The 26,444-nt window shown below is 33.2% G+C and overlaps 2 protein-coding genes across 2 annotated transcripts; both read left to right on the plus strand.

Moving 5' to 3' along the window:
* Positions 1-513: 513 nt before the first annotated feature.
* Positions 514-3,167, plus strand: LOC147386188 (DExH-box ATP-dependent RNA helicase DExH11-like). Its single transcript, XM_086424516.1, has 4 exons — positions 514-748; positions 1,986-2,076; positions 2,813-2,834; positions 3,002-3,167. The coding sequence occupies exons 1-4, from the start codon at positions 563-565 to the stop codon at positions 3,165-3,167; spliced, it is 465 nt and encodes a 154-aa protein (XP_086280642.1). The 5' UTR covers positions 514-562.
* A 5,930-nt stretch (positions 3,168-9,097) lies between these two features.
* LOC147386189 (F-box protein At1g30790-like) lies at positions 9,098-10,189 on the plus strand. The gene has a single exon (XM_086424517.1). It carries the CDS (start codon positions 9,098-9,100, stop codon positions 10,187-10,189), a length of 1,092 nt encoding a protein of 363 aa, XP_086280643.1.
* The last annotated feature ends 16,255 nt before the right edge of the window (positions 10,190-26,444 follow it).

Consider the following 26,444-nt stretch of genomic DNA (forward strand, 5'->3'; position numbering starts at 1 on the left):
ATATAAAACAATAAGCTGATGCAAAATTGATAACTTTCTGTTATTTTCCTACTAGTTTTTGTGGCTTCAAGATTTAATGTCCCTGGTGCATGGCAGATGCCTCAGGTGATAGATACTAGTAACTAGATTAGTAGACCATTGATTCCAATACTAAAACAAAATAAGAATTGTTTCCCAATGCAAATGCTCAAAGGTGCTTGCCTGGTGATCAAGGCAATGGTGCCTTGGCACCTAGGTGAACTTTAATTTTATTCTCAAGGTCTTCAAGTCTAGGAGGCCACACAACAAGGATGATGTGGGGTTGGATGAAGCAATTAGTGTGCGAAAAGTATGTCCTAGTGACGAAGATAGAGGGAGATGGGTAGCTGAACCAAATATAGACAAGAAAGCCTCGGCCTTCATTGCTAAATTCTATAAAACTCGTGTCTCGGAATCTGAATGACAAACAGTGACACCTGTTTAACAAGTCCATTTGGCATCATTTGCTTCAAATGAAATTGTGCTAAATAAACCAACTTGCTTCTCACCATTTAGACAATTACTCCCTGGAGAATACACTCAAATGGCTGGTCGTGCTGGCAGGCGGGGACTTGATAAGATTGGTACAGTAGTTGTCATGTATCGTGATGAAATCTTAGGCGAGACTGATTTGAAACATGTCATGGTTGGTAGTGCAACGAAGCTTGAATCTCAATTTCGATTGACCTATATCATGATCCTCCATCTCCTTCGTGTCGAAGAGTTGAAGGTACTTCAAAACTCAGTTATGTTTGCATAAAAGTTATGCTACCTGTAATTTTATTCTTAAAAATTGATGCATCTCCTACTGTCTAAAATTAGTTATCTAGTGTTTGTGTTGTGATTCATAATCATAAATCAAGTGGCATATTCTTGGCTTCTTCATTCTCTATATTGTACTTTGTGTACAAATGAGTTTCACTGTGGTTTCCTTGATTTTAGTAATTGTGATTGCTCCATGGTTACAAATGCATGTCTATGTAATCATCGTCTTTCAAGGGGTCCAAGGGCTCATGCATCAGCTTTATTCAATGTCAATACAAGTTAGATCATTCAGGTTCAGTTGTAATCAATTTCTAAAATGTCAGGCTGGATTTCTTACGGTTATGGTAGAAACTGATTTCATGATGGGTTCAATTTAACCAAGTGGACCTCCTTTTCTTAACGTATCATCACAAAGCTGACTGCGGACATATATTGATTTTACATTTATGCTTTTGATGAGTAATTGAGGAAGAAGGTTTTTTTTTAATGTTTGTTGTAATCCATTTCTATAAATGACTTAGCATCAAATATTTATGTGCAATTTAACAATGATCTTGTAGTTCTTTCTTAGTAGCTTAAATGTAGTCTACGATATAGATTTTTTATTTATTGTAAGACATGCAATGTTATATCCATTTGTTCTATCAACTGTAGTCTATAGGGTCATGATCAAGGGTCTTAGTGTTGGTTGCTATGGGTCATATATATGTTGCCTTTTCTACATTCCAATATGAAATGATTGTACCAGAGAGATCCTTTATATAATGATTTTGGAACTAATTTAAATATCTATTCCACTTTATCTGCTCATGGAACCCCCCTTGGTTTTGATGCTGGACAAAGAGCAGTTTTGGATTATAAAGAACATTAATGCATTTGACTCATTTTCTGTAGCCTGTGCAGTGTTAGCCACTGAATGCAACTTGTGGAACCTATAATTAAAAATTAGTTTCGTAAGTTATCTCATATTTCTCCAAATTATGAACACGTCATGCTTAGTGACCATTCTCTCATCTTGTGTTGGAAGTTAAGATTGTTAGTAATTGAAGCTGTAATCTTTTTGTCCATGGATGGATTTTTATGTCCCTGTACTTGCACTGAATTTTTTTTAGGTGAAAAAGTTATTAATAAGAATGACACACTTTTGAAGCTGGATGATCAAGTTGGTTAAAATGCTTTCTGATAGATAATCGTCATTGCAGGTGGAGGACATGTTGAAGAGAAGCTTTGCTGAATTCCATGCTCAAAAGAAACTTCCAGAACAACAACAAAAACTCATGCTGAAGCTTTACAGTAACTATTGAGTGAGTTTCTCAAATTTTCCCCAATTAGATTCATAATTCTTCATTTTAGAATTAGTAATTCAATTTTATTGTATCAAACTATTGTCGGTGATTCTCTTTCCTCAAATGCCTCCTTGTTGATTGAGGTGCTTGGTTAGAGCCTACACATTTATTAATCATCCTTGATCTTCACCTCGACATCCCCATTGTCTCATGTTCGACCTTTGTTTTGATTAGTCACAAACTGCCATTCAATTCCATCTTATATGCATTTTCAATTTTTTTTATTTTTATGAATATAATAGAGGTCAAGAAGACCTATCTCACAAAACCAAACACCAATCAACACCTGAGAAACAAACAAAGCTCACCTGAAACTTCGTTCTCTCATTACATATATACTGCATTTTGTAAATTCACTTCCATGCTATTGTACTGAGTATGGAAGGTATTTTTGGTAATTTTAATAGTTATTTGATGATCGAGTACTTTTGAAATTCCAATATGTAGGTTAATATACTTTTGATAGGGATATATTTGTGTAAATTCTATGTTAATGTTGGGTATTTTTGTAATTTGAATAATTTTTTGACGAGGTTGATTAAGTTAAAATTGTTTCCAAGTTTTATTTCAATAAGAAATCACTGCAAATTTTTGCATTTCAAATATCAACCAAACATGAAAAATGGTTTTTCAAGAGATTTAGCTGTGTTTACCATATAATTTTCATTGCAAAGCATTTGCAGTGTACCAAGCAGGGCCTTTACTGTTGGGCAATTAAAATAATGGTGTAGGTCAGGATGGTTGGCCTGGATTTTGCTCCAATTGATCCGACAACCATTGCTCTCATGTCGGTGTTGGTTCAATCTGTGAATGAACATCCGAAGCTATCTATTATCCAATTATTCTGACTTGAATTACTTTTTCTGGAACAGTGGGGTCTATCTATCTATGATCATCCCTCGGACCTATGTGTCACAAACACCAGAATCGCTCTCAGCTGAAATTGCAGCAGCCATTGGGGTTCTCAAAGCTGGACATTTAAGGATTATAAGGCTCTGTCGCTGTGTTTCCCAGGTGGTTCAAGCTTCGAGCAGTTAAGAGAGTAGCTCCGCCAAGTTCTTGTTGCACTTCTAATTAAATCTACAAGGTGACCCTGCAATTTGTTTTTTTTTTTTTTCCTTAAAAAAAATTAAATTACCATTACCAATATTTTTTTTATTTTTTTTATAACTATAGGTAGTGTATTAATGAATTTTCATTGAGTACTCTTTAATGCATGAACAATCCACTTAACAACTTGAAATGCAGCTAAGGTAGAAAATATGGACTAGAAGAGATGATATTCATGTACAAATTATTAGGTTTTAAAATACTATTAATCAATGTTTGAGTTACTTATTTGGTTTATAATTCATAGAGTTGCCTCCTTTTCTATAGTGAAAATATTCGTGAATGCGTACTTTATTTTTTAATTTCGCAAATGCATGTTTGTTAGATTGTAGTTTATGTGGTGGAGACCTCCACACAACATATTTACAGGTTTTGGCATCGTTTTATAAACATGTGATAAGTGAAATGTGTGGTGTTAATAGTAGCTTTAAAAAAAAAAAATATAATTGCAGATTTTATTTTGGAATTAATATTTTATTAAATTTTTATTACAACATTAGAGGCGGTTTTGAACTGCCTCTAATGTTATTTTTTTTAAAAACTAAATTTATTATTAGGGGCGGTTTTTAAACTGCCTCTAAAGTATAAGAACCGCCCTTAAATCATAGTCTTTAGAGACGGTTATAAAATTGCCCTTAAATCATTATTATTAGAGGCGGTTTTCAAATAGCCGTTAAAATATAATAACCACCCTTAAATCATATTCTTTTGAGACGGTTTTTAAACCGTCATTAAATTATTATTATTAGAGGCGGTTCTCAAATAGCCTCTAAAATATAATAACCACCCTTAAATCATATTCTTTATAGGTGGTTTTTAAACCGCCATTAAATTATTATTATTAGAGGCGGTTTTCAAATAGCCTCTAAAAATATAAAAAACGCTCTTAAATCATTATTTAGAGGCGGTTTTAGAACCGCCCTTAGTCGGCCACTAAAAGGAATCAGCGACGCCACTATAGTGGGCGGTTTGACTAAACCGCCCTTAAATATATTGGAGGTGGTTTAATCGAAATTGGTGGCGGTTTAAAACCGCCTCTAAATACCTCATATATTCTCTTATGGCTTTGTTAGTATTGAGATGTTCATCGTATACACATGCTAGTAATAAGAAAGTATCAAACAAGTTTTGGCTCTTCTACAACATATAACTTCAACATGGCTATCTTATTGAGCAACAATAAGAAAGTCTTAAATAAGTTTGGGCTCTTCTACAGTGTCTAACTTCAACAAGGCTATCTTATTGAACAACATTTATTCTTTGTCTCGAGCTCTCTCTTAATATGCTCGTTTAAATTGATTCTTTGTCTATTTATAAGGGTTCAATTTGATTTGTAATCATTATTTTAAGCACGTTGTTTCTACAATTTGAAGGTAGAGTTTAAGTTGTGTTTTACAGTCGCAGAGAGGAGGAGAATCTCATTAAAATAAACAAAAAAAAAAAAAAAAAAAAAAGAACTAAAAGTAACTCTCTTTACCATGTTTAGATAAATAGGAGAGAAAATAATAGAATAAGAAGTAATTTTTTCTATTTTCTCACTCTCTCTCTCCAAATATCTTCGATTTAGGGGAGAACAAAATTGAATAATTTTCTCTCCTACTTTCTCTCGATGTAAAGAAAAAAAAACCTTCAAAGTTAGAAGAATTTTATTCTCTATCTTCTCACGTGTTGATAATTTTTTATGAAAAAAATATCAAGACTTCTGATGTATTAATATTAAGGTCTCGTTTGATACAGTTGCCTGAATCTACTGTCAGAAGTTGAAACATTGAAAAGTTTGTTTGATAGAGTTTTATAAAAGTGATGTGCTATTACCAGAATCTGGTAATTATTGTTTGATACAACTTCTGGAATCTGCTGTATTAGGATAAAATGACCAGAATACCCTTAAAGGTTATAGTGCATACAGAATGCATAAAAAATTACCCTTATAATTATATAATTACATTAAATATATATAAATATAACAAATTTATATTAAAAATTTATAAAAACAATTATTTTAATTTAAAAAAATTTATAATTCTTTAAAAAATTATAAAATTTTTATAATTCTATAGAAATTTCGACAGTATTTCCTCTTAAAAATCGACATTTGAAATTTTTTTGATAAATAAAATACCTGCAAAATATGTAATCCAACATAATGCACCCAGAATGCATAAAACATTATCAGAATACACTTACAAATATATAATTACATTAAATATATATAAATAGTAACTCTCAAATCAAGCCAACAGTAACGGATTCTAACAAAAATTGCAAAATTTTACATTTATTCTTTCAACATATAGCTAATTGGGATTTTAAATTTTTTATTTTTGCTACAATAATGTGAAAAAAAAAAATACTTTCAATAATTTGTCTCTGACCTTCATCACCACCTAATTAACCCTTTCCACCACCCTTCTCAAAGTAGAACAACCTTAGAATCATAAAAATTTAGGTTGTCCTACATTAGACCAGGACACTAGATAACGTACGTGAAACAACAACATGGTGATAGTTCACAGAAAAAGCACATAAGAACTTAGCAATGTTGGTTAGAGACCACAATCATAAACATACCACTTGCAACAATGATGCCATAGGCCCCTTACGAAGAAGTGATGGTAGAAACAAGGCCATGGCATCTTGTGAACAAGTACCAGCAATAGAAGGTCTAGAGCATTTGCATGAGCGGGTGAAAAAGGAACAATGGCCAGACACCCTCATGCGCGAGTGATGAAAGAGCTAATGTGCCCTAAGTATGAGGGTGGGAGCAACACTGAGTCTAAAGCATCCTCGTTTCTTTTAACAAATTAACAGATCCTGAATACAAACTAGACCTTAGAAAATTGAAACTCCACTTGGAAAATATACCTTATAAAACAATCTTCAAATTGCAACTTCGACCTAATAAAACATTAATTGAAATTTAAAACGAAAGGAATTAAAAGAAATTACTAAATCTGATTACAGGAAACCAAATTCTAACAACACGAAGAGTTGTTGGTTCGAATGAGTGAGAGATTAAAAAGGTAAAGAGTCATGTCTGCGAAACTGACTTATAAACTGATGTTAGTCGAATCAAATATACCCATATTTGAATCCAAATCCAAAAGAAAAAAAAAAACAATCTGTTATCCGAATTCAAAAAATATATTATATCTTAACATCTGAATTCAAATCAAATTAACTTATCAGATATCTGATTCGTTTGGAAGGTAAATTGGGCTTGAAAAATCCTATTAACTGTGTGTAATTCTTTGGTAATTTACAAAGAAATTGGTGTGGCATTAGTAAAAGTTGGTGTGGCAATATAAATTAGCTAAAAAAATCCTAATCAGAGCATACAAGTCTCTATGAAATCTATACCAAAAACCTAATTTTTTTTTATTCTAAAAAAACCATCTTCAATCCTTGATTTTTCATCTTTCAAACCAATCTTCAACCTTATTATTCCATTTACTTCAAAACTCAAAGAAAGATAGATGGAATTTTGGTAAGAAAAATCAATGGTTTTTATTGAATAGTGAAAATAAAAGGTTTAAAACATTGGATTGAATCACGTAAGGGGTTGATGTCTTAAAAGATGCATTTTAAGAGAAAAAACGAGAGTTTCTTGGCTCAAAATTGAAGATATTTGTGTGTGAGAGAGAGAGAGAGAGAGAGAGAGAGAGAGAGAGAGTCACCTTAAATCGTATGCAAGAGAGGAGGAGATGTGATGTGAAGTGAAGTGAAGAAGAGGGTTAAAGGTTTTAACTTGAGAGTTATTATTGACACACGAACTTTTACTAATGCCTCACCAATTCTTATGTAAAAATCAATAGTAGATCTTTAGTCGAGATGAACATCTACAGGGTTGTTGATGAAGATCTACAAGAATAGCTGTCGAGAAGCAGAGAGAGAGAGAGAGAGAGAGAGAGAGAGAGAGAGTTGTGTGAGGCTTTTACGAGAAGAAGAGCACGATGAGGTATTGTGTGCAGTTATCTGTTGACAGAAGAGAAGAAAAGAAATGAGGTTAAAAACGATGGGCAAAATAGTCTTTTCACATAAGCCGTTTTTCGGTAATTCGCGTCTCTCGCAAACGCAATTTAGAAAAGCTCACAAATTCCTACACTATTCGTTACCAAATGGTGATTTCAGACTGAAACGCAGATTTTCAACACAAATACACTGAAATCCGCGTTTTGAAGCCGAAACAAACACCACCTAAGTTATAACTTGAAATCTCTTGTGCAGTCAACACTTTCTTGTCTCAACTCTTACAATTATTTTTACACTGAAAATAAAACTAATGTGTGACTTCTAGCCAATAGATTTTCCTCACGACGAGGCCTGATTGAAAAATAATCAAATCCCATGCCATGGCTTGAAATTTCCAATCAATTTCATGTTTGATCATCCAATCATCCTCTAGTGAATTGTACATAAAATGGAGACAATTTGATAAAAATGCCATTTATTTTTGGCAATTTTTTTAAAAATTAATATTAGAAGTTAGCATGTGAAAACACATATGTATCAAAAGGGTTTATCGTAAGCTAAAATGTGATTAAAGGGTTTTTAAATATTATATCATACAGTAAAAGGAACAGTTTTGTAAGTTTGAAACTAACCAACATGATTCTAGAGTCATTGACTACAATTTTAATCAAAATGACTTTAATTATATTAAATTAAAAAGTAAAGAAGAGGGCATTTGTGGGATCTAAAATTTGGTGTCCTGCCTTCTCTCCTTTTAATGTAAGGATATACCCCACTTCTAGTTTTAGTAAATATTGGAGATACCTTAACTTTTTCAAAATTGATATGCCTCAAGCCCAAGTCTTCTCTTATACATTAATAAAATGATCTAGATGCCTTCATCTTCAACCTCTAATAAAAAATTATAGATTTTTTCAAAAAATAAATAAAATATAAATAATAATAATAAAAATTCTCATTGCTTATATCCAAGAAGCTAAAGATGATTTGTATCCATATTTGAATCCAATTTGTGTGAAGGATATTTGTATCCTTTTTTTTTTTATACCTCAAGAACAAGATCAGTTCATACTTCTAAATCTCATCAGAGTTTGAGATGGCTCAATCGAGTCATATCAATACCATGACCACAAACAATGCAGATGTCCAACGTGAATCATATGCACATGTATCATGTTACAACCCAGATGACTCACATGATATTTTGAAAATCTCTATCGAATTATTAAAACTAAGTCTAGTCCATCACAATTTTTTATTTTGAATTAAAAAATTAAATTTAACTAAAAATAAGACCTTGGGACTAAGTAATTTCTAATCCATCTTTTTTATTACAAACAATCTATATATAATTATTTGCATATAAAAATCTACTGTTACATAAGAGTGCTTTTATTGCCAAACCAACTTTTGCTAACGCCATCCCATAATGTGTACTAATTCTTTGGTGATTTAAACATATATCCCATCCTTAATTAACGTAGAGACCCAAGTATATTTCGTCTCTCTCATCCAAATAAGACAAGCCGACTCCTAGACTACTAGTAAAATGTAGAGACCCAAATATATTTCATATCTCTCATCCAAATAAGACAAGTCGACTATTAGTAAAGTTCTTGGTCGACTAGTAGTAAAGTTCTTTTATTTTTATTTTTTATACGATGGTCTTTATATTGAATCCGATTTGAAGACCACAATGAAACCCGCTTCTCAAATCCCAGTTATTCTCTAATTAGAATTTGAGAACTAGAATAATTCTTTCTAATACTTCTATCATTATAAATAGTAATTGAAATCAGAAAAACTATCTAATATTAATTTCTTTTAAAAGAGCGCGCTAATTACAGTTTTGTTAATCAACTTTTATTCGCATAGAAGAAATAACCATGGCTAAAGAAAAATACGAAGAACATGAGGAGAAGAAGAAGAATAAGAAGGAGGTGTCATATCTTTCAAAAGACATCATCTTTGATATTTTAATTAGAGTTCCAGCCAATTTGCTTCACAACAAGTTTAGATACCTTTGTAAAGAATGGTCGAACATAATCTCAGATCCTATTTTCATCGACTTACACCTCCTTCAATCCAAATCAGGTATACTCATTCAAAACGAAATCTTCTCAAAGATTGGTATCTCCCCCTGGAGCTTCATAGAGTTCAAAGAAATGGAAGTCGAGGTACAATATTTTAATTGGTGTGATATAAGATGGGATATATTATCTTCTTGCAATGGTTTAGTTTTACTGCGTGAAGGTGGAGGAATTATTTGCACTAATCTTCATGTTATAAATCCTATTACAAAGGAAACGATTTCACTTCCACCATCCACGAATAATTTCGGCGTTAAGTATGAATTGGTATTTGTTCCTTCTACAAAGGAGTATAAAGTAATACATTTATTACAGGATTGGGATGAAGGAATAATTGGATGTAGCATGTTAAACTTAGGTGGTATTAATTCAGGTGATTCGTGGAGGAAAATAGGCGAATTACCTACCGAACTAACAGGTAAATCCTTGAAAGGCAGGATTTCAATTAATGAAGTATTGTACTTGAATGTGCGGGAGCATATAATTTCTATAGATGTGAGTAATGAAAAGTTTCGTGTTTTGCAACTCCCAATCAGACATCTTTGTTACGGTGTGGAACTACTAGAAATAAAAGGATCATTATCGTTTATTGATCACACTTGTTGGTCATATGATATATGGATTTTGAAGGATTTGAACAAGGGAGAGTGGGTAAAAGAATTTAGTATCTACCATAGAAATCAGATGTTGGGAAATTTGAGTAATGTCGTTGGGAGTTTGAATAAGGGAGAATTAATCGTTTTTGAAAATTATAAAGAGTTAAATGCTTATAATGTGAAGACGAAAGAGTGGATAACGGTGAAGCACGAGATCAAAGAAAATGGAGGCTTAGCATACTCCTGTCGTTCTTGTATGCACGTTAATAGCCTTCTTTCGTTGAAAAACTGAAACTGTTCTCTATAACCAACTTACTAAGTTTTGTTTACTTATTTATTTATTGGGTCCCGTTATTTGGCCAACAGTTTGGCAAACACTTTTTCAAAACATGAACCGTCCATTTTTTGTAAACCTTTTTATGGGGTTAGAAGTTTTGGAATGGCTGATTTTTGGTGATGATGATCTCCTCACTGTAGAGATCATCCTCACCAAAAATCAGCCCATTCCAAGACCTCTAACCCATGTTTTGAAAAATGTGTTTGCCAAACTGTTGGCCAAATAACGCTACCTTATTTATTTATTTATGTGAATGAGTGTTTTTTTAGTTAGTTATGGATTTTTGGGTTCTAGTCTTTCTTCTCATGTATATATTGATATTTTATGTAAGTTAAAAAATTAAATCCCCAAAATCCATTCTCTTTATTCTTCTAAAGCCTGACCACCTCTGTTGCTTTCTAGAGTCATGAGTTTTCTATCTAAATTCATAAATTTTTTGTGATACTGAGGGAAAGTGAAAAATATGCAACCAATCAAAGGGAAAATGGACACAATCCATTAAAAACATATATTTGAAGCATGAATTTGAAGAGAATAAAATAGAAAAATGGGTTACTAAGAAGAATATCCGCTTACATTTTAATTGGTGTGACATAAGATGGCATATATCATCTTCTTGCAATGGTTTAGTTTTGTTACATGAAGTTATAGAAATAGCTACATTAATCTTTGTTATGAATCCCATTACAAAGGAAAGGATTTTACTTCAACCAACCATTAATTATTTCGGCCGCTAATTTTGAGTTGGTATTTGTTCCTTCTACAAAGGAGTATAAAGTGATACATTTATTTCATGATTGGGAAGAAGGAATTTTTGGATGTAGCATGTTAACCTTAGGTGGTAATTTAGGTGATTCGTGGAGGAAAATAGGTGAATTTCCTACCAAACTAACAGGTTAAATCCTTGAAAGAAAGGATGAGGTATCGTACATGAATGTGCGGGAGCATATAATTTCTATGGATGTGAGTAATGAAAAGTTTCGTGTTTTGCAACTCCCTATCCAAAGTCTTTGTAAGGCAAGGGTGTGGAGCTTCAAGAAATTGTTAGATAATAAAATCACTTTTGTTGTCTGAAGGCGGTTAAGAAAAATCAAATTTGACGACTAAATAAGCCAAATATGACGACTAGATTAGTCAGATTTGACGACTGGATAACCACCTATCTCCCTCTATAAATACATGACTCTTCTTTTTTTGAGATTATCCTAGTCTTGTGTTAGAATCTCATCCTTACTAAGAGAGAGGGAAAGAAGGTTTAGAGAGAAAAATGTTAGGTTTCTCCTAATCTTCATAGCTTTTCCTTCGTTATAGAGAAAATGTATTTTCTCATATGATAAGAGAGAGGGTATTGTTGTAGACACCCCATTTTTGCATCCGCCTGATTAATCAACTCGTCAACCCGATCGCAACGGTTCTCAATGATGGATGTTATTCCAATGCTTTATTTTGTTACCAGATATGTTTCAGAAATCTGAATGAGGTATCTCGAACTGACAAAATCTTAGAAACCACGCTACGTTAGGAAAATATGACATCAGAAACATAGAAATCATCATTTTTTAAATAAAAAGAAGCTTCATGATAAAAATCACTAAAAATTAACCAAATTATCAAAATACCCCTAACATCAAAACAACCCTAGAGCCTACGTTATGATTAAGAAAATTCATTCAAATACATAAAATCACAAATCGAAACCAAATAAATCATTTCGCCAATTTTCACAGAATTCGACAAAATTACAAAAATGCCACTTATAAAGTTCACGACCATTTCATACAAAAGATTTCATAAATGACAAAAACCAACATTCCCATTAAATTCCTTATGAGAAATCGATTCTAAAACATCCTAGAATATAAAAAATCGACTTAAAATGCGAAAATTCCTCTCCGAGGGCAAAACGGTAATTTCACAATTTTTATAATTAAAATTTTCGAAATTAATAAATAAAATATTAAATAATTAAAGTGAAACATTAATGAAATTAATTTAAAATTTTAAACCAAAAAAATCGATCAATTAGGCTCTCAGGAAAAATTATTGAGGGTTGTCAAGATATTTCTTCAAGGACCCCTCCATTTGGGGGTCCAAAGAATTAAAGATATAATAAAGGGGGCTTCTCCAAAAAGTTAAAGTCAATCAAGAAAGACTAAAGTCAAGGTGTTAAAGTCAATCAAGTAAGACTAAAGTCAAAATTAAAGTCAATTAAGTAAGACTAAGGTCAAGATATTAAAATCAATCAATTAAGACTAAAGTCAAAATCTTAAAGTCAATCAAAGAAGACCAAAAGTTAAAATCCTAATAGAATTCTAATTAAATAATAACTCTACCTAAAACAATTCTAATTAAAATACAATTCTATCTAAAACAGTTCTAACTAAAATACAACTCTAACTAAAAGAATTATAATCAAATACTAATTCTATCTAAATCAACCCTTAAAAAAATCTATAAATAGAGGTCCTCACACCCTATTTTCGGATAAAATCATAAACCCTAAGAGAAGCAAGTCAAAAAGTCTCCCTAGCCTCCCATAAATCCTAGTTTTGGAGTCTCAACTTCTTACCTAACATCTATACTTCAATTTTAGCTTGAAAAAAGCGTAGAAGTTCTCCAAAAACACCCCAAAATCCATAACAAATTCGAAGAATCCAGATCCAAGAAAAAAATACCTTGTCTCGGAGATCAAAAATCAGATCCGGAGACAGAACGAAGCAAGGAATACGGTACAAGGATCAGTTTTTGTCAGATCTGAGGGAATAAGATTTTTGCGTATCGAAGGTAAAATTTATGTTAATTTTCTATCTAGGTTTTGTTGTTAGCAATGTAATCTTATTTGGGATAAGTAGAGACCGGCATTGGCCGGGCGGGGTTGGTGTCTAACACCTTCTAACCCCGTAATATGATCCCCAGATTCAGTTATTCTTTAATAGATTAATTTCTTTATCCATTTAGAGTCAGTATTCGGTTCCTAGACCCTAATAACTAGGTGGCGACTCCCAAACCTCAAGGGTCAAAAGCGGATCCGCACACCCCGCGTATCGAGGGCGCTTTCAATTGTCAATTGTGCTATTCTTATTTATATAGAGATGAAATGTATTTCTTTTGTAATAGTGAAATCCTTCTACAGTTTGCCCGTAGTTTTTACTCCAATTTTTTAAAGTTTTTCACATTAAATTTTGGTGTTCAACATTTTCATTTTTCTTTCTTTTCTACTTCAGTTGTAATTGTATGCGTCGTACCACAACTTCATAACAGTGGTATCAGAGCACCAGGTTTATAGTCGATTTTCGTGCTACAGTCAGATCCAGTTAGTGGAAAAGAGGTATTTTCAATAATGGCGACGAAGTACGAAATATAATCAATTGGAATAATTTCTCATTGTGAAAAATGAGAATAAAAGCAGTTTCGAGAAAAGATAACTATTTGGAGGCAATTGGAGATAGGCCCGCGGAAATCACTGACGATGGTAAGTGGAACGAGATGGATGGCAATGCTATTGCTAATCTGTACTTAGCACTAGCCGATAAAGTATTGTCAAGTGTGGCAAAGAAAAAGACAGCAAAAGAAATGTGGGATACACTAACAAAATTGTACGAGGCCAAATCACTGCACAACAAATTCTTCTTGAAGAGAAGGCTTTACACCCTTCAGATGATGGAGTCAACTTCGGTGACCAACCGCATCAACACCCTTAACACTTTATATTCACAACTCACAATAATGGGACATAACATAGAAACGGGTGAACGTACTGAAATTCTACTTCAAAGTCTACTTGATTCGTATGATCAACTCATCATCAACTTAACTAACAACATAAAAGTTCTAGTCTTCGATAATATTGCAGCTGCGGTTCTTGAAGAAGAAAGTTGGCGCAAGAACAAAAAAGATAGACTGGGAAGCTCACACTAGGCTGAAGCTTTAATGATGACGAGAGGGAGATCAACGGAATGTGGTCCCAGTGGGAGTCAAGATCAGAGTAGATCAAAATCTAGAAGTAAGAAAAATGTCAAGTGTCATCACTGTGGCAAGAAAGGGCACTAGAAAAAGAAGTGTTGGTATCTCAAGAAGATCGAAGAAGCCAAAGGAAAAGGTTCTAAGTTGTCAAAAGCTCAGGGTTGTGTAGCAAGCACCTTCGATGATGGCGAAGTCTTATACAGCGAGGCAACAATAGTTGCTAGAGATAGAAGAAAATTCGTTGATGTCTGGCTTATGAACTCATGAGCAACATGGCATATGACTTCCCAGAGAGAATGGTTCCACCAATATGAACTTATCTCAGGAGGATCTGTGTTCATGGGAGATGATCATGCCTTGGAGATTACTGGTATTGGTACCATCAAAATAAAGATGTATGATGGTATAGTTCGCACCATCTAGGAGGTACGGCACGTGCAGGGCCTGAAGAAAAATCTATTGTCTTTAGGACAATTAGATAATAGTGGATGCAAAACCCATGTTCAAGATGAGATCATGACAATAGTCAAAGGTGCATTTGTAGTGATGAAAGCAGAAAAGATAGTTACGAATTTGTACATGCTTAAAGGAGAAACACAACAAGAAGGAGAAGTATCTTCTGCATCGTCAAGTTCGGCAAAAGAACTAACGATGATGTGGCACCATAAACTTGGCCACATGTCGAAACGAGGCTTGGAGATTCTATTGAACAAAGGCTTCTTCCAAGGCTCAAAAAGGTTTCATTACCCTTTTGTGAGCATTGTGTTACTAGTAAGCAGCACAGATTAAAGTTCAGCAGTTCTAATGCTAGAAGCAAAGCTATCTTAGAACTGATCCATTCCAATGTTTGGCAAGCACCAGTTCTATCCTTAGGAGGGACAAGATACTACGTATATTTTATTGATGATTACTCTAGGAGATGTTGGGTGTATCCAATCAAAAGAAAGGCAGACGTATTTCCAATTTTCAAAATGTTCAAAGCGCAAGTGAAACTTGAATTTGAGAAGAAGATCAAGTGTTTGAGGACAGACAATGGAGGAGAATATACCAGTGATGAATTTGATAACTTCTGTCAACAAGAAGGTATCAAGAGGCAGTTCACATTGGCATACATTCCACAGCAAAATGGAGTAGCAGAGCAGATGAACAGAACCTTGTTAGAATGGACAAGAACGATGTTGAGAACTGCGGGGATGGCCAAGTCATTTTGGGCAGAAGCAGTCAAGACCGCCTGTTATGTGATCAATCAGTCACCATCAATCGCAATTGATCAGAAGACGCCAATGGAAATGTGGACTGGTAAACCAACTGATTATTCTCGCTTACATACATTCGGAAGTCCTGTGTACGTTATGTACAATGCCCAAGAAACATCAAAGCTGGATCCAAAATCCAGAAAATGTATTTTCTTAGGGTATGCTGATGGAGTTAAGGGGTACTGCCTGTGGGATCCCACTGCCGCAAGGTGATAATCAGCAGAGATGTGAAAACTGCATTTCTTCATGAAGAACTTGAAGAAAAGATTTACATGCTCCAACCAGGAGGTTTTGAAAAAGGAAAAGAGAACTTGGTTTGTAGGTTGAACAAATCTCTATACAATCTCAAACAGGCGTTGAGATGTTGGTATAAGAGATTTGATTCCTTCATTATAAGCCTTGGATACAACAGACTTAGTTCAAATCCTTGTGCTTTCTACAAGAGATTTAGTGATAATGAGTTCATTATTCTGTTGTTGTATGTAGACGACATGTCGGTAGCAGGTCCCAACAAAGATCGTATTAAAGAGTTGAAGGCACAGTTGGCTAGGGAGTTTGAAATGAAGGACTTGGGACCAGCAAACAAGATTCTAGGGATGCAAATTTACCGAGACAGAAATAATAGGAAGGTATGGCTTTCTTAAAAAAACTATCTGAAGAAAATCTTGCGACGCTTCAATATACAAGATTGTAAGCCAGTTTCTACCCCTCTTCCTATTAATTTCAAGTTATCCTCAAAGATGAGCCCTAGCAACGAAACAGAGAGGATGAAAATGTCTCGAGTACCGTACGCATCAGCAGTAGGAAGTTTAATGTTCGCTATGGTTTACACAAGACCAGACATTGCACAAGCAGTGGGAGTGGTTAGTCAATACATGGCGAATCCTGGTAAAGAGCATTGGAGTGCTGTAAAGAGGATCCTGAGATATGTTAATGGTACCTCAAATGCTGCATTATGTTATGGAGGATCATACTTTATTGTTAGAGGCTATGTTGATTCAGATTATGCAAGTGATCTTGACAATAGCTAGTCCACCTCAGGTTATGTGTTTACTCTTGCTGGAAGAGCTGTAAGCTGGGTTTCAAAACTGCAGTCTATTGTGGCTACTTCTGCAACAAAGGCAGAATACGTCACAGCTACACAAACTAGCAAAGAGGCAATATGGTTGCAAATGCTATTGGAGGAGCTCGGATACAAACATGAGAAGATTGCTCTATTTTGTGATAGTCAGAGCGCTTTGCATCTAATAAAGAATCCAGCATTTCATTCAAAGACAAAGCACATACGAGTTCAGTATTACTTCGTTTGTGAGAAGGTGGAAGAAAGAAGTGTGGATATATATAAAATCCATACTAAAGACAACCTAGCTGATATGTTAACAAAGCCGATCAACAATGATAAATTTAGTTGGTGTTGATCCTCTATTGGCCTAGCAGAAACGTAAGTAGCATGAAAATGACAAGTAGAAATGATAGAAGAATTGCAAAAGTGACTTTAAGTGGGAGATTGTCAGATAATAAAGTCACTTTTGTTGTCTGAAGGCGATTAAAAAAAGTCAAATTTGACGACTGGATAAGTCAAATATGACGTCTGGATAGGTCAAACTTGACAACTGGATAAGTCAAATATGACGACTGGATAAGTCAAACTTGATGACTGGATAAGTCAAATTTGACAACTGGATGAGTCAAACTTGACAACTAGATAACCACCTATCTCCCTCTATAAATACATGACTCCTCTTCTTCTGAGATTATCCCAGTCTTGTGTTAGAATCTCATCCTAACTAAGAGAGAGGGAAAGAAAGTTTAGAGAGAAAAATGTTAGGTTTCACCTAATCTTCATAGCCTTTCCTTTGTTAGAGAGTGAGTGTATTTTCTCATATGATAAGAGAGAGGGTATTGTCAATTGTGCCCTCCTTATTTATATAGAGAAAGAGTTGTATTTCTTTTGCAATAGTGAAATCCTTCTACAGTTTGCCCGTGGTTTTTACTCCAATTTTTTGAAGTTTTTCACATTAAATTTTGGTGTTCATCATTTTCATTTTTCTTTCTTTTCTACTTCAATTATAATTGTATGCCTCGTACCACAACTTCCTAACATAAATAAAAGGATCGTTATCCTTTATCGATCGGAATTGTTTTCATAAATATGATATATGGATTTTAAAAGATTTCAACAAGGGAGAGTGGGTAAAGTTATGGATTTTGGGGTTATATTCTTTCTTCTCATGTATATATTGATATTTTATATTGTCAAAACTTTAAATCTAAAAAACCCACTCTCTTTATTCTTCTCATCTAACCTCTCTTGCTTTCTATAGTAATGACTTTTCAATCTAAATTCATAATTTATTTTTTTTTGGTGACATCGAGGGAAAATGGACATGATCCATTAGAAAACATACATTTAAAGCACGAATTTGAAGATAATAAAATAGAAAAATGGGTTATTAAGAACAATATCCATGAATTGATGTTTTGTTGTTGTTGCATAGTACTAAACCAATATATGTTCGGACCTATGTCACCCAAAATTCATAATTTTTTTTTTTTTGGTGACATCGAGGGAAAATGGACATGATCCATTAGAAAACATACATTTAAAGCACGAATTTGAAGATAATAAAATAGAAAAATGGGTTATTAAGAACAATATCCATGAATTGATGTTTTGTTGTTGTTGCATAGTACTAAACCAATATATGATCAGACCTATGTCACCCAAATTGACTCGTTTTAAGTCACTCATCTCAAGAAAAAAATGAACTAAAGTAGTTACAAGTAAGGGTGCAATTTGGTCAGGTTTAAATTGAGAACAGAACCAAACCAGTCGTTTCGTTTGGCTCGGTTTTATGGTATTTTGGTTCGCGTCTAATTCTTATTTAATGAAAATGGTTATGTTAGTTTGGTCCACTTTGGACCCAAACTGAACCAAGTTGCACCCTTGGTTACAAGGTCATACAATTTTATGTTGTAAAGGTTTTTTTTTTAAATAATTTAAAATATCAACTAAGCCGATTTTGGAGATAACATAATATAAAAATTTAATCATGCATAAATCGTAATTTTTTTGTGATACAATTTTATGTTGTAAAAATATTTTATACTTTTTTTTAACCTTCTCAACTATTTGTTAGATGTAATTTTTTTTTTTTTTTTTTTTTTGATAATGGGGTGTTTGGACTAACGTCCGACTAGAGGGGGATCAGATGAGCCAGGGCTGGAACCTAGGCATATGGGACCCTCACCCGGGCATGTGCAACACCTGCACATCACACAAACCATGTAAGTGAGGCAATGAATGCCCTTGCAGGTGGCCCCTAGTAAATATTGCTCATATTGGGTTTCGAACACAACCTACAGACTCTTACCACTTATTGGATTCAAGTTGATTTAACATGGGAAAATTGAAAAGGAATTTTGTTTTTTATTCTCTTGCTTCTTATGTGCCAATATATTCAATAAGTTAAAATCTGAAATTTCATATTATTGAGAAGTTGATTGGGTCGAGTAAACTCGTGAGTCATCAATCGAGTTGATAGTCCTCAGATAAAGAAATCTTAGCTTTAAGCCTCGGACTCAAAAACCCAATGTCTGTATTTTCTTATTCTCTCCTTCTAACCCAATTGGTAACAAATAACTTTGTTGAGTAATGCCCAAAATTCCCTTAACACTGAAATCAGACTGATCAGTGATTTTTAGCCATTAATTTTCATCATGAAGAGACTAACAACAAGAAATTCTCTATTCTCTATCAGGCAAAGGGGCTACATGGTAAACAGCACACCAAGAATAAATGTATCAATTTAAATTGGGAAATCTAGGGCCACCAGGAAAAGTAGATAGAGCAATCTGCAACCATTAAAAATACACATATTCTTTGAAGTAGCTTTGTATCCATAAAATGCATTGTCCATCAAGAACTGATTTCACCGAGGTAACATTTTTCGCAATTTAATAACATTTGTCTTCGGGATGGTTTCACCTTTATATGAATTATAAATTTACGGTCAACTCGTTTTAGGGTGTCTACATATAATGTTCTTTTAAAAAAATAAAAATAAAAATAAAAATAGGAAAGCAGATTGAGCCATTGTAACCCAAATTTTTTCACAGATAATAGTGAAAGGATCTCATCATCATCCGCGGATGTAGGCTTTCTTATTGAACAACATTGATGCTTTGTCGCGTGCTCTCTCTTAATTTTTTATTTGTGTGTGTGTGTATGTATATGTGTTTAAATTGATACTTTGTCTATATACGAAGGTTTAATTTGATTTGTTATCATTGTTTCAAGCACCTCTTTTCTACAATTTGAAGGTAGAACTTAAGCAATGTCTTACAATCTGTTTGGATTGAGAGAAACGGAGAGAAGAGAAGAGAACAAAAGGCATCTTTCTGTCCATCCTACTTGGATAGATTTGAGAGAAAATAATCGAATAAAAAGTAATTTATTCTATTTTGTTTCTCTCCAAATCTCTCCGATTTGAGGGAGAATAAAATTGAACAATTTTCTCTCCTACTTTCTCTTTTCTTCAAACTTCCTAAACAAGAAAAATGGAGAGAAAATTGATTCTTTTCTCTTAATCCAAACAAAGTTTTAAAATCAAATCCAACGAGTGGTCTGACCAGGTTCGATAGATTTTGTATAGATTCGACTAATGAACTGTTGGTTTTGGAAGTATTATTTTTTTTATGTTGAAAATTGATAACTGTAAAGGTTGAAGAGCTTAGAAATGATGAATTTTGGGGAGAAAGTTAAGGGTTTATGGTTATAGAGGTTTAAGAGTAGGGCATTTAAGTCATTTTACGTTAGTCTTTTGTATTAGACCTATGTTAAAGGATGTATGTCTCATGAGTCTGAACAAAGTGTACCAAAGAGCAGGACCGAAAAGTGATTGTTGACATATAAAAAGCCCACTTGATACACCCTCAGGCCCACCAAACATTTGGCCCAACATCTATGTTATTTTAATTAGTAAAAAAATATATATTCCACGTGGCTTTTTAAAAAATTATATTATAGGTTGATCATCCCATAACAAAACTTCTGATCAGTTTTAATCAATTTGATTTGATTGAATTTTGGGTTGACTCAATAGTAAGAGTTGTATGGTAGGGTCACAAATCTTATAACAAGTAGACCACAAACCCAAGTATTATTTACAAATAGTTCCTAAAATGGAAACAACTTCTTTCAAATCTTGTTTTATAAACTTTGTTATAATTTCTCCCTTCACAAAAGCATTTATTTTTATTGATTAGATTTGCCCTCAATTATAACAATGATCGGGTACAATTTTGTGAAGGATACTGAATCATCTAATGATGTTTTTCTTTTTTAATAACTGGGTATCCCTATAAATAGCGACCCAGGTCCTGTATCTAGGCTTTGCCCAATCCATAGACCATGGTCTTGTCCAAGGACTAGTCTCAAAGCACGTGCAACGTCCGGTTGGACCAACACTATTAAAATATTACTTATTTTAAAGTATAAATATATCTTCTATTGTAAGAGGTCTCATTTGCCTCGGGATAAGCATAAGCATAATATTTTTCTTATCTATCCCGAGGCAATTGATCTACGGTTCTGTGATGGAGGCGTATGTTAGAGGGGGCATCAAATTATCACAACTCTTATTATTATTATTTTTTCCGTATATTATAATGTTGAAAAAGCAAAGATGGTTCCCTTGGTGAGATCTAACTCTAAAATCACAGATAAGATTCCAACATGATTATATTCAACCTAATTTTACATTTTAATGACCTTGTTTAGTATACTACAAATTGTTTGCATTTGCCAATGATTTACCATTACTTGCGATGATTGTGCACTTTTTGTGCCGCAAATCATTTGTTGAGATTTCTTAAGAGTTGAGATGATCTAGACAAAATCATTTGCATTGTGTAACTAAGCACTAATAAAATTGATTTCAAAAATTTATTTGCATTTACAAATGATTTGTACAATACCAAACATGGCCATACTTCAAATAAAATAGCACTAAAAATCATAAAAATAAAAATAAAAACTATTAAAATTCAGTTTGTTCCAATTCTCGAGAATTGGAATCAATGGCTCTCACAGAGCTATAAGTTTGTTTTACCTAAATACAATCGATATATGCTTATCTTTATGACTATGGTTTATAACAAATAATAATAATAATAATTAGTGATTCATATAGTATAATTTTTGCTGTGAAAAATAGTAGGAATTGTTAGGCCCTATGTTACCAGGTTCGCTCTAAACATCCCAAACAACCAACCGGTACAAAGCAAACCGGTTTGCGGTTCAATTCACTCATTGATCGTGCAAGCAACGAACCAAGGAACGCCTTTATTTTGGTTGATATTAGAGATGCCCCTCCCTTGTTTTCTCACTTTTATAACTTCTTTAGTCATTATAGAGCTATCTTTTCGGGAAATAATAATTTCCTCCACCATATCTCAAATTTAGAGAAATCCCTTTGAACTTGGTCATCTTCTCAAAACATAGTTCTAAAATATTGTTTCATGTTTTGTCTCATCGATGCTAGATACTGAGTCGTCTCGGATGAGTTTTCTGATATGTTTGAAACATCTCGTTTAACAATGAGAAAAATATGTGTGGGATTTTAAATCTCATTTGACACATTAACTCTTCTGTCCATGCCTGATGCCGAGTAGTGTCTCGGACAAGTTTTGAAACCATGTCTCTAAATAATTTATATGACATAAATACCCTTTATGAGATTATCTCTACAAACTAGGTTTGTTCTAGAGTCACGAACTATGAACCCAAATTCGAACTGAGCGAACTAATGAACCAGGTGACATAGGTTTGGCCCCACCCAAATAGAATTGTTGTTATTTTTATTGCCCAAATACTGGTAGGAATTGACTATTTTTATTTTGGGTTGGTTACAATCAAATCTAGGATTTTTATAAGTCATTGAGCTTTACTGCTTTCACTTTTAATTGCTAATCTGAACTCTAAAGTTCAAATAAAGATATGATCATATTCAGCATCAAAATTGTACTAAATGTATAGAGATTTTTGACATAACCCTCATAGTTTTGATGAATTTTAAGATACCCCTTATATTTTCAAAACAACAATAAATACTACTTTCATCTCGATCCCGATCTACTCAGAAAGACTCCCCTTCAACCTCTAAGATGAAGTATTTTAACTTACTCATCAATCATTTCTTCAATGCATGGAAGGGCTAGTAACACTTCCAATGCATGGATATTTATTTTTATTTAAGCCCTAAAACCCATTTAATGGCCTTGGCCATCAGAAAATGACCTAGAAGTTTTGGTCGTGGAAGTATATGCCCAACTAAAAATAATAAATCCGCAGAGGGATTGATAGGTACATAATTAAAAACTCTGAGCCAATTATGCTAGTCATGTTCCCACCTGACCAACACTTTGGGTGCACCATGTGGCCATGTGGGGAGAGACCCCCACGTACCAGATAACGGATAATTGGCTATAACGAACCCCACCCCACCCAACGTATCTGGCTTAGAAATATTACTTAGGATGGGAACCTGGCTCATAACTGATAAGTTCTGTCGGGTAAAAATCAGAAAAAAAATTTTCTCTCTAAAACTCTCTTTCTTTCTCTACATTTTTACATCCAAAATGGGATGATCTTTAAAGAAGTTGAGGCATGTATATATAAAAGGAGGAAGGCGGTTGGCTGTGACAGTTTGACTCTAACTGCCAATATGATTCAATCTGTAAAACAACTTGATATATGCTCTGTAAAATATTTCCACTGCCCTGACTAATTCAAAGGCTTAATCAAGAAGCAATTTGCTTCTTGTCTAATACACTTGGGCTTTGACCAAAAAGCGGCTTTACTGCCACATTCTCTACTAGGCAAAAGGGCTACATGGTAAAGAATCTAAATGTATCAATTTAAATTGGGAAATCTAGGGCGACCAGGAAAAGTAGATAGAACAATCTGCAACCATTAAAAATATACATATTCTTTGAGTATCCATAAAATGCGTTGTCCATCAAGAAGCGATTTCACTGAGGTAACATTTTTCGCAATTTAATAACATTTGTCCTCGGGATAGTTTCACCTTTATATGAATTATAAATTAATGGCCAACTCGTTTTAGGGTGACTATATATAAGGGTCTTTTATCTTTTTTTAAAGAAAAAAAAAAAAAAAAAGTAAAGGAGATTGAGCCATTGTAATCCGAATTTTTTACATATAATAGTGAAAGGATCTCATCATCATTCATGGACATAGGCTATCTTATCGAACAACATTGATTCTTTGCTTTGTGCTCTCTCTTAATTTTTTATTGTTTCACACCCCTCTTTTCTACAATTTGAAGGTAGAACTTAAGCAATGTCATACAATCTGTTTGGATTGAGAGAAAGGGAGAGAAGAGAAGAGAAGAGAACAAAAAGCATCTGTCTCTCTATCCTGTTTGGATAGATAGGAGAGAAAATAATAGAAGAAAAAGTAATTTATTCTATTTTCTCACTTTCTCACCAAATCTCTCCGATTCGAGGGAGAACAAAATTGAACAATTTTCTCTCCTACTTTCTCTTCTCTTCACACTTCCTAAATAAGAGAAATGGAGAGAAAATTGATTCTTTTCTCTTAATCCAAAGAAAGTGTTAAAATCAAATCCAATGAGTGGTCTGACCAGGTTCAATAGATTTTGTAATAAAATTGATTCGACTAATAAACTGTTGGTTCTGGAAGTATTATTTTTTTATGTTGAAAATTGATAACCGTAAAGGTTGAAGAGCTTGGAAATGATGAATTTTTGAGGAGAAAGTTCAAGGGTTTATGGCTATAGAGGTTTAAGAGTAGGGCCTTTAAGTCATTTTACATTAGTCTCTTGTATTAGACCTATGGATGTATGTCTCATGAGTTTCAAAACAGTGTACCAAAGAGTAGGACCGAAAAGTGATTATTGAAGGATAAAATGCCCACTTGATACACCCTCAGGTCTACCAAACAGTTGGCCCAAAATCTATGTTATTTTAATTACTAAAAAAAATAACAAATTCAACGTGGTTTTTTTTTATAGGTTGATCATCTCATAACAAAACTTCTGATCAGTTATAATCAACTTGATTTGATTGAATTTTGGGTTGATTCAATAGTAAGAGTTGTATGGTAGGGTCACAAATCTTCTAACAAGTAGACCACAAACCCAAGTATTATTTACAAATACTTCCTAAAGTTGAAACAAATTCTTTCAAATCTTGTTTTATCAACTTTGTTATAATGTCTCCCTCCACAAAGCATTTACTTTTAATGATTAGATTAACCCTCAATTACAACAATGATCAGGTACAATTTTGTGAAGGATACTGAATCATCTAATGATGTTTTTCTTTTTTGATAACTGGGTATCCTTGTAAATACCGATCCAGGTCTCGTATCTAGGCTTTGCCCAGTCCATAGACCATGGTCTTGTCCAAGGACTAGTCCCAGGGCACGTGCAAATCCCAGTTGGACCAACACTATTAAAATATTACTTATTTTAAAGTATAAATATATCTTCTATTGTAAGAGGTCTCATTTGCCTCGGGATATGCATTACAATTATATTTTTCTTATCCATCTCGAGGCAACTAATCTACGGTTCTTTGTTGGGGGCGTAGTGGGGTGTATGTCAGAGGGGGGCGTCAAATTATCACAACTCTTATGATTATTATTATTTTTTCGGTATATTAGAAACTTGAAAAAGCAAAGATGGTTCCCTTGGTGAGATCTAACTCTAAAATCACAGATAAGGTTCCAACATGATTATATCCAACCTAATTTTATATTTTAATGACCGTGTTTGGTATACTGCAAATCATTTGTGTTTGCAAACGATTTACCATTGCTTGGTAGCCATTGAGAAATCTCTTGCGAATATTTTTTATGATTGGCTAATCTTTGCAATAAAAATTTTCATTGTGATTTTTTGCAAATGATTGTTATACTTATTGTGTTACAAATCATTTGTTGAAATTTCTTAAGAATTTAGGTGATCCAACAAATCATTTGCATTGTGTAACCAAGCACGAGTAAAATGGATTTCAAAAAATTATTTGCATTTACAAATAATTTGCACACGACCAAGCATGGCCATAATTTAAATAAAATAGTACTAAAAATCATAATAAAAAATAAAAAATAAAAACTATTAAAATTCCTTATTCATGGAAATTTGACTATTTAATTATTAAATTAAAATTAAGTAAGAGTAATTTATTTAAAGAGATTCTATTGCCACCCCAATTCATATGTAAATCACCAATGACATAGCACACATCATTGGGTGGCATTAGCAAAAGTTGGTGTGGCAATAGAAGCTCTCTTAAAGTGGAGAAAAAAAAAACGATAATAATTCTTGAAAAATTGGTGAGTGACCACGTCAATCTGTGCAACATTTTTTCAAATAAGTTAAATTGAAATATTTAGTCACAGAAACAAAATTTTATTTAGAGAACAAAATTTTAAATGATAAAAAATCAATTAATTTATCAAAATTACTGGATGAATCATCTTGTATCTCGGACGAGTTTTTGTGAAGGACGCTTCAGATTGCAAAATTACATCCCATCTCTACTTATAAGTTATAGAAAACTTCGATTGTTTTTTTTTTTGTTTTTTTGTTTTTTTGTTTTTTATAACAAAATCTTAAGATGTTTTTAAATTATTTTTTGAAAGTTGAAGTAGGTTGAATTCCCTTGAAGAGTATGATAAAAAAAATTACCCTTGAAAATGACTAATTTTGAGTTGAAAATTACGTCTCTCAATCTCTTTCTTCCCAAAGTTAGAGAAGAAAAAACACCAAAAAGTTATAGAAGGCTCTTAATATTTCTATAAAATGTTTTTTATATCATAGTTTGCCTCATAAATCCTATATTGTTCTTGAGGTTTGAAGATTAAAATTGATAAATTCTTTAAATTGAAGAGGATAATATCTTTTTATGTTTTTTTGAAGATTGTAGTAAATTGAATT

Source organism: Akebia trifoliata, chromosome 14 (assembly GCF_017979445.1).
Source record: "Akebia trifoliata isolate Shusen 1 chromosome 14, ASM1797944v1, whole genome shotgun sequence".
Taxonomy (NCBI): Eukaryota; Viridiplantae; Streptophyta; class Magnoliopsida; order Ranunculales; family Lardizabalaceae; genus Akebia; species Akebia trifoliata.

Excerpts from the sequence above, each read along its gene's own strand:
- LOC147386188 (XM_086424516.1), top strand. The coding sequence starts at position 563 with ATGGCTGGTCGTGCTGGCAGGCGGGGACTTGATAAGATTGGTACAGTA. Across the intron at positions 2,077-2,812 it reads ACTCATGCTGAAGCTTTACA|TGTACCAAGCAGGGCCTTTA; the intron begins GTAACTATTGAG and ends AAGCATTTGCAG. Across the intron at positions 2,835-3,001 it reads TACCAAGCAGGGCCTTTACT|TGGGGTCTATCTATCTATGA; the intron begins GTTGGGCAATTA and ends TTTCTGGAACAG.
- LOC147386189 (XM_086424517.1), top strand. The coding sequence starts at position 9,098 with ATGGCTAAAGAAAAATACGAAGAACATGAGGAGAAGAAGAAGAATAAG.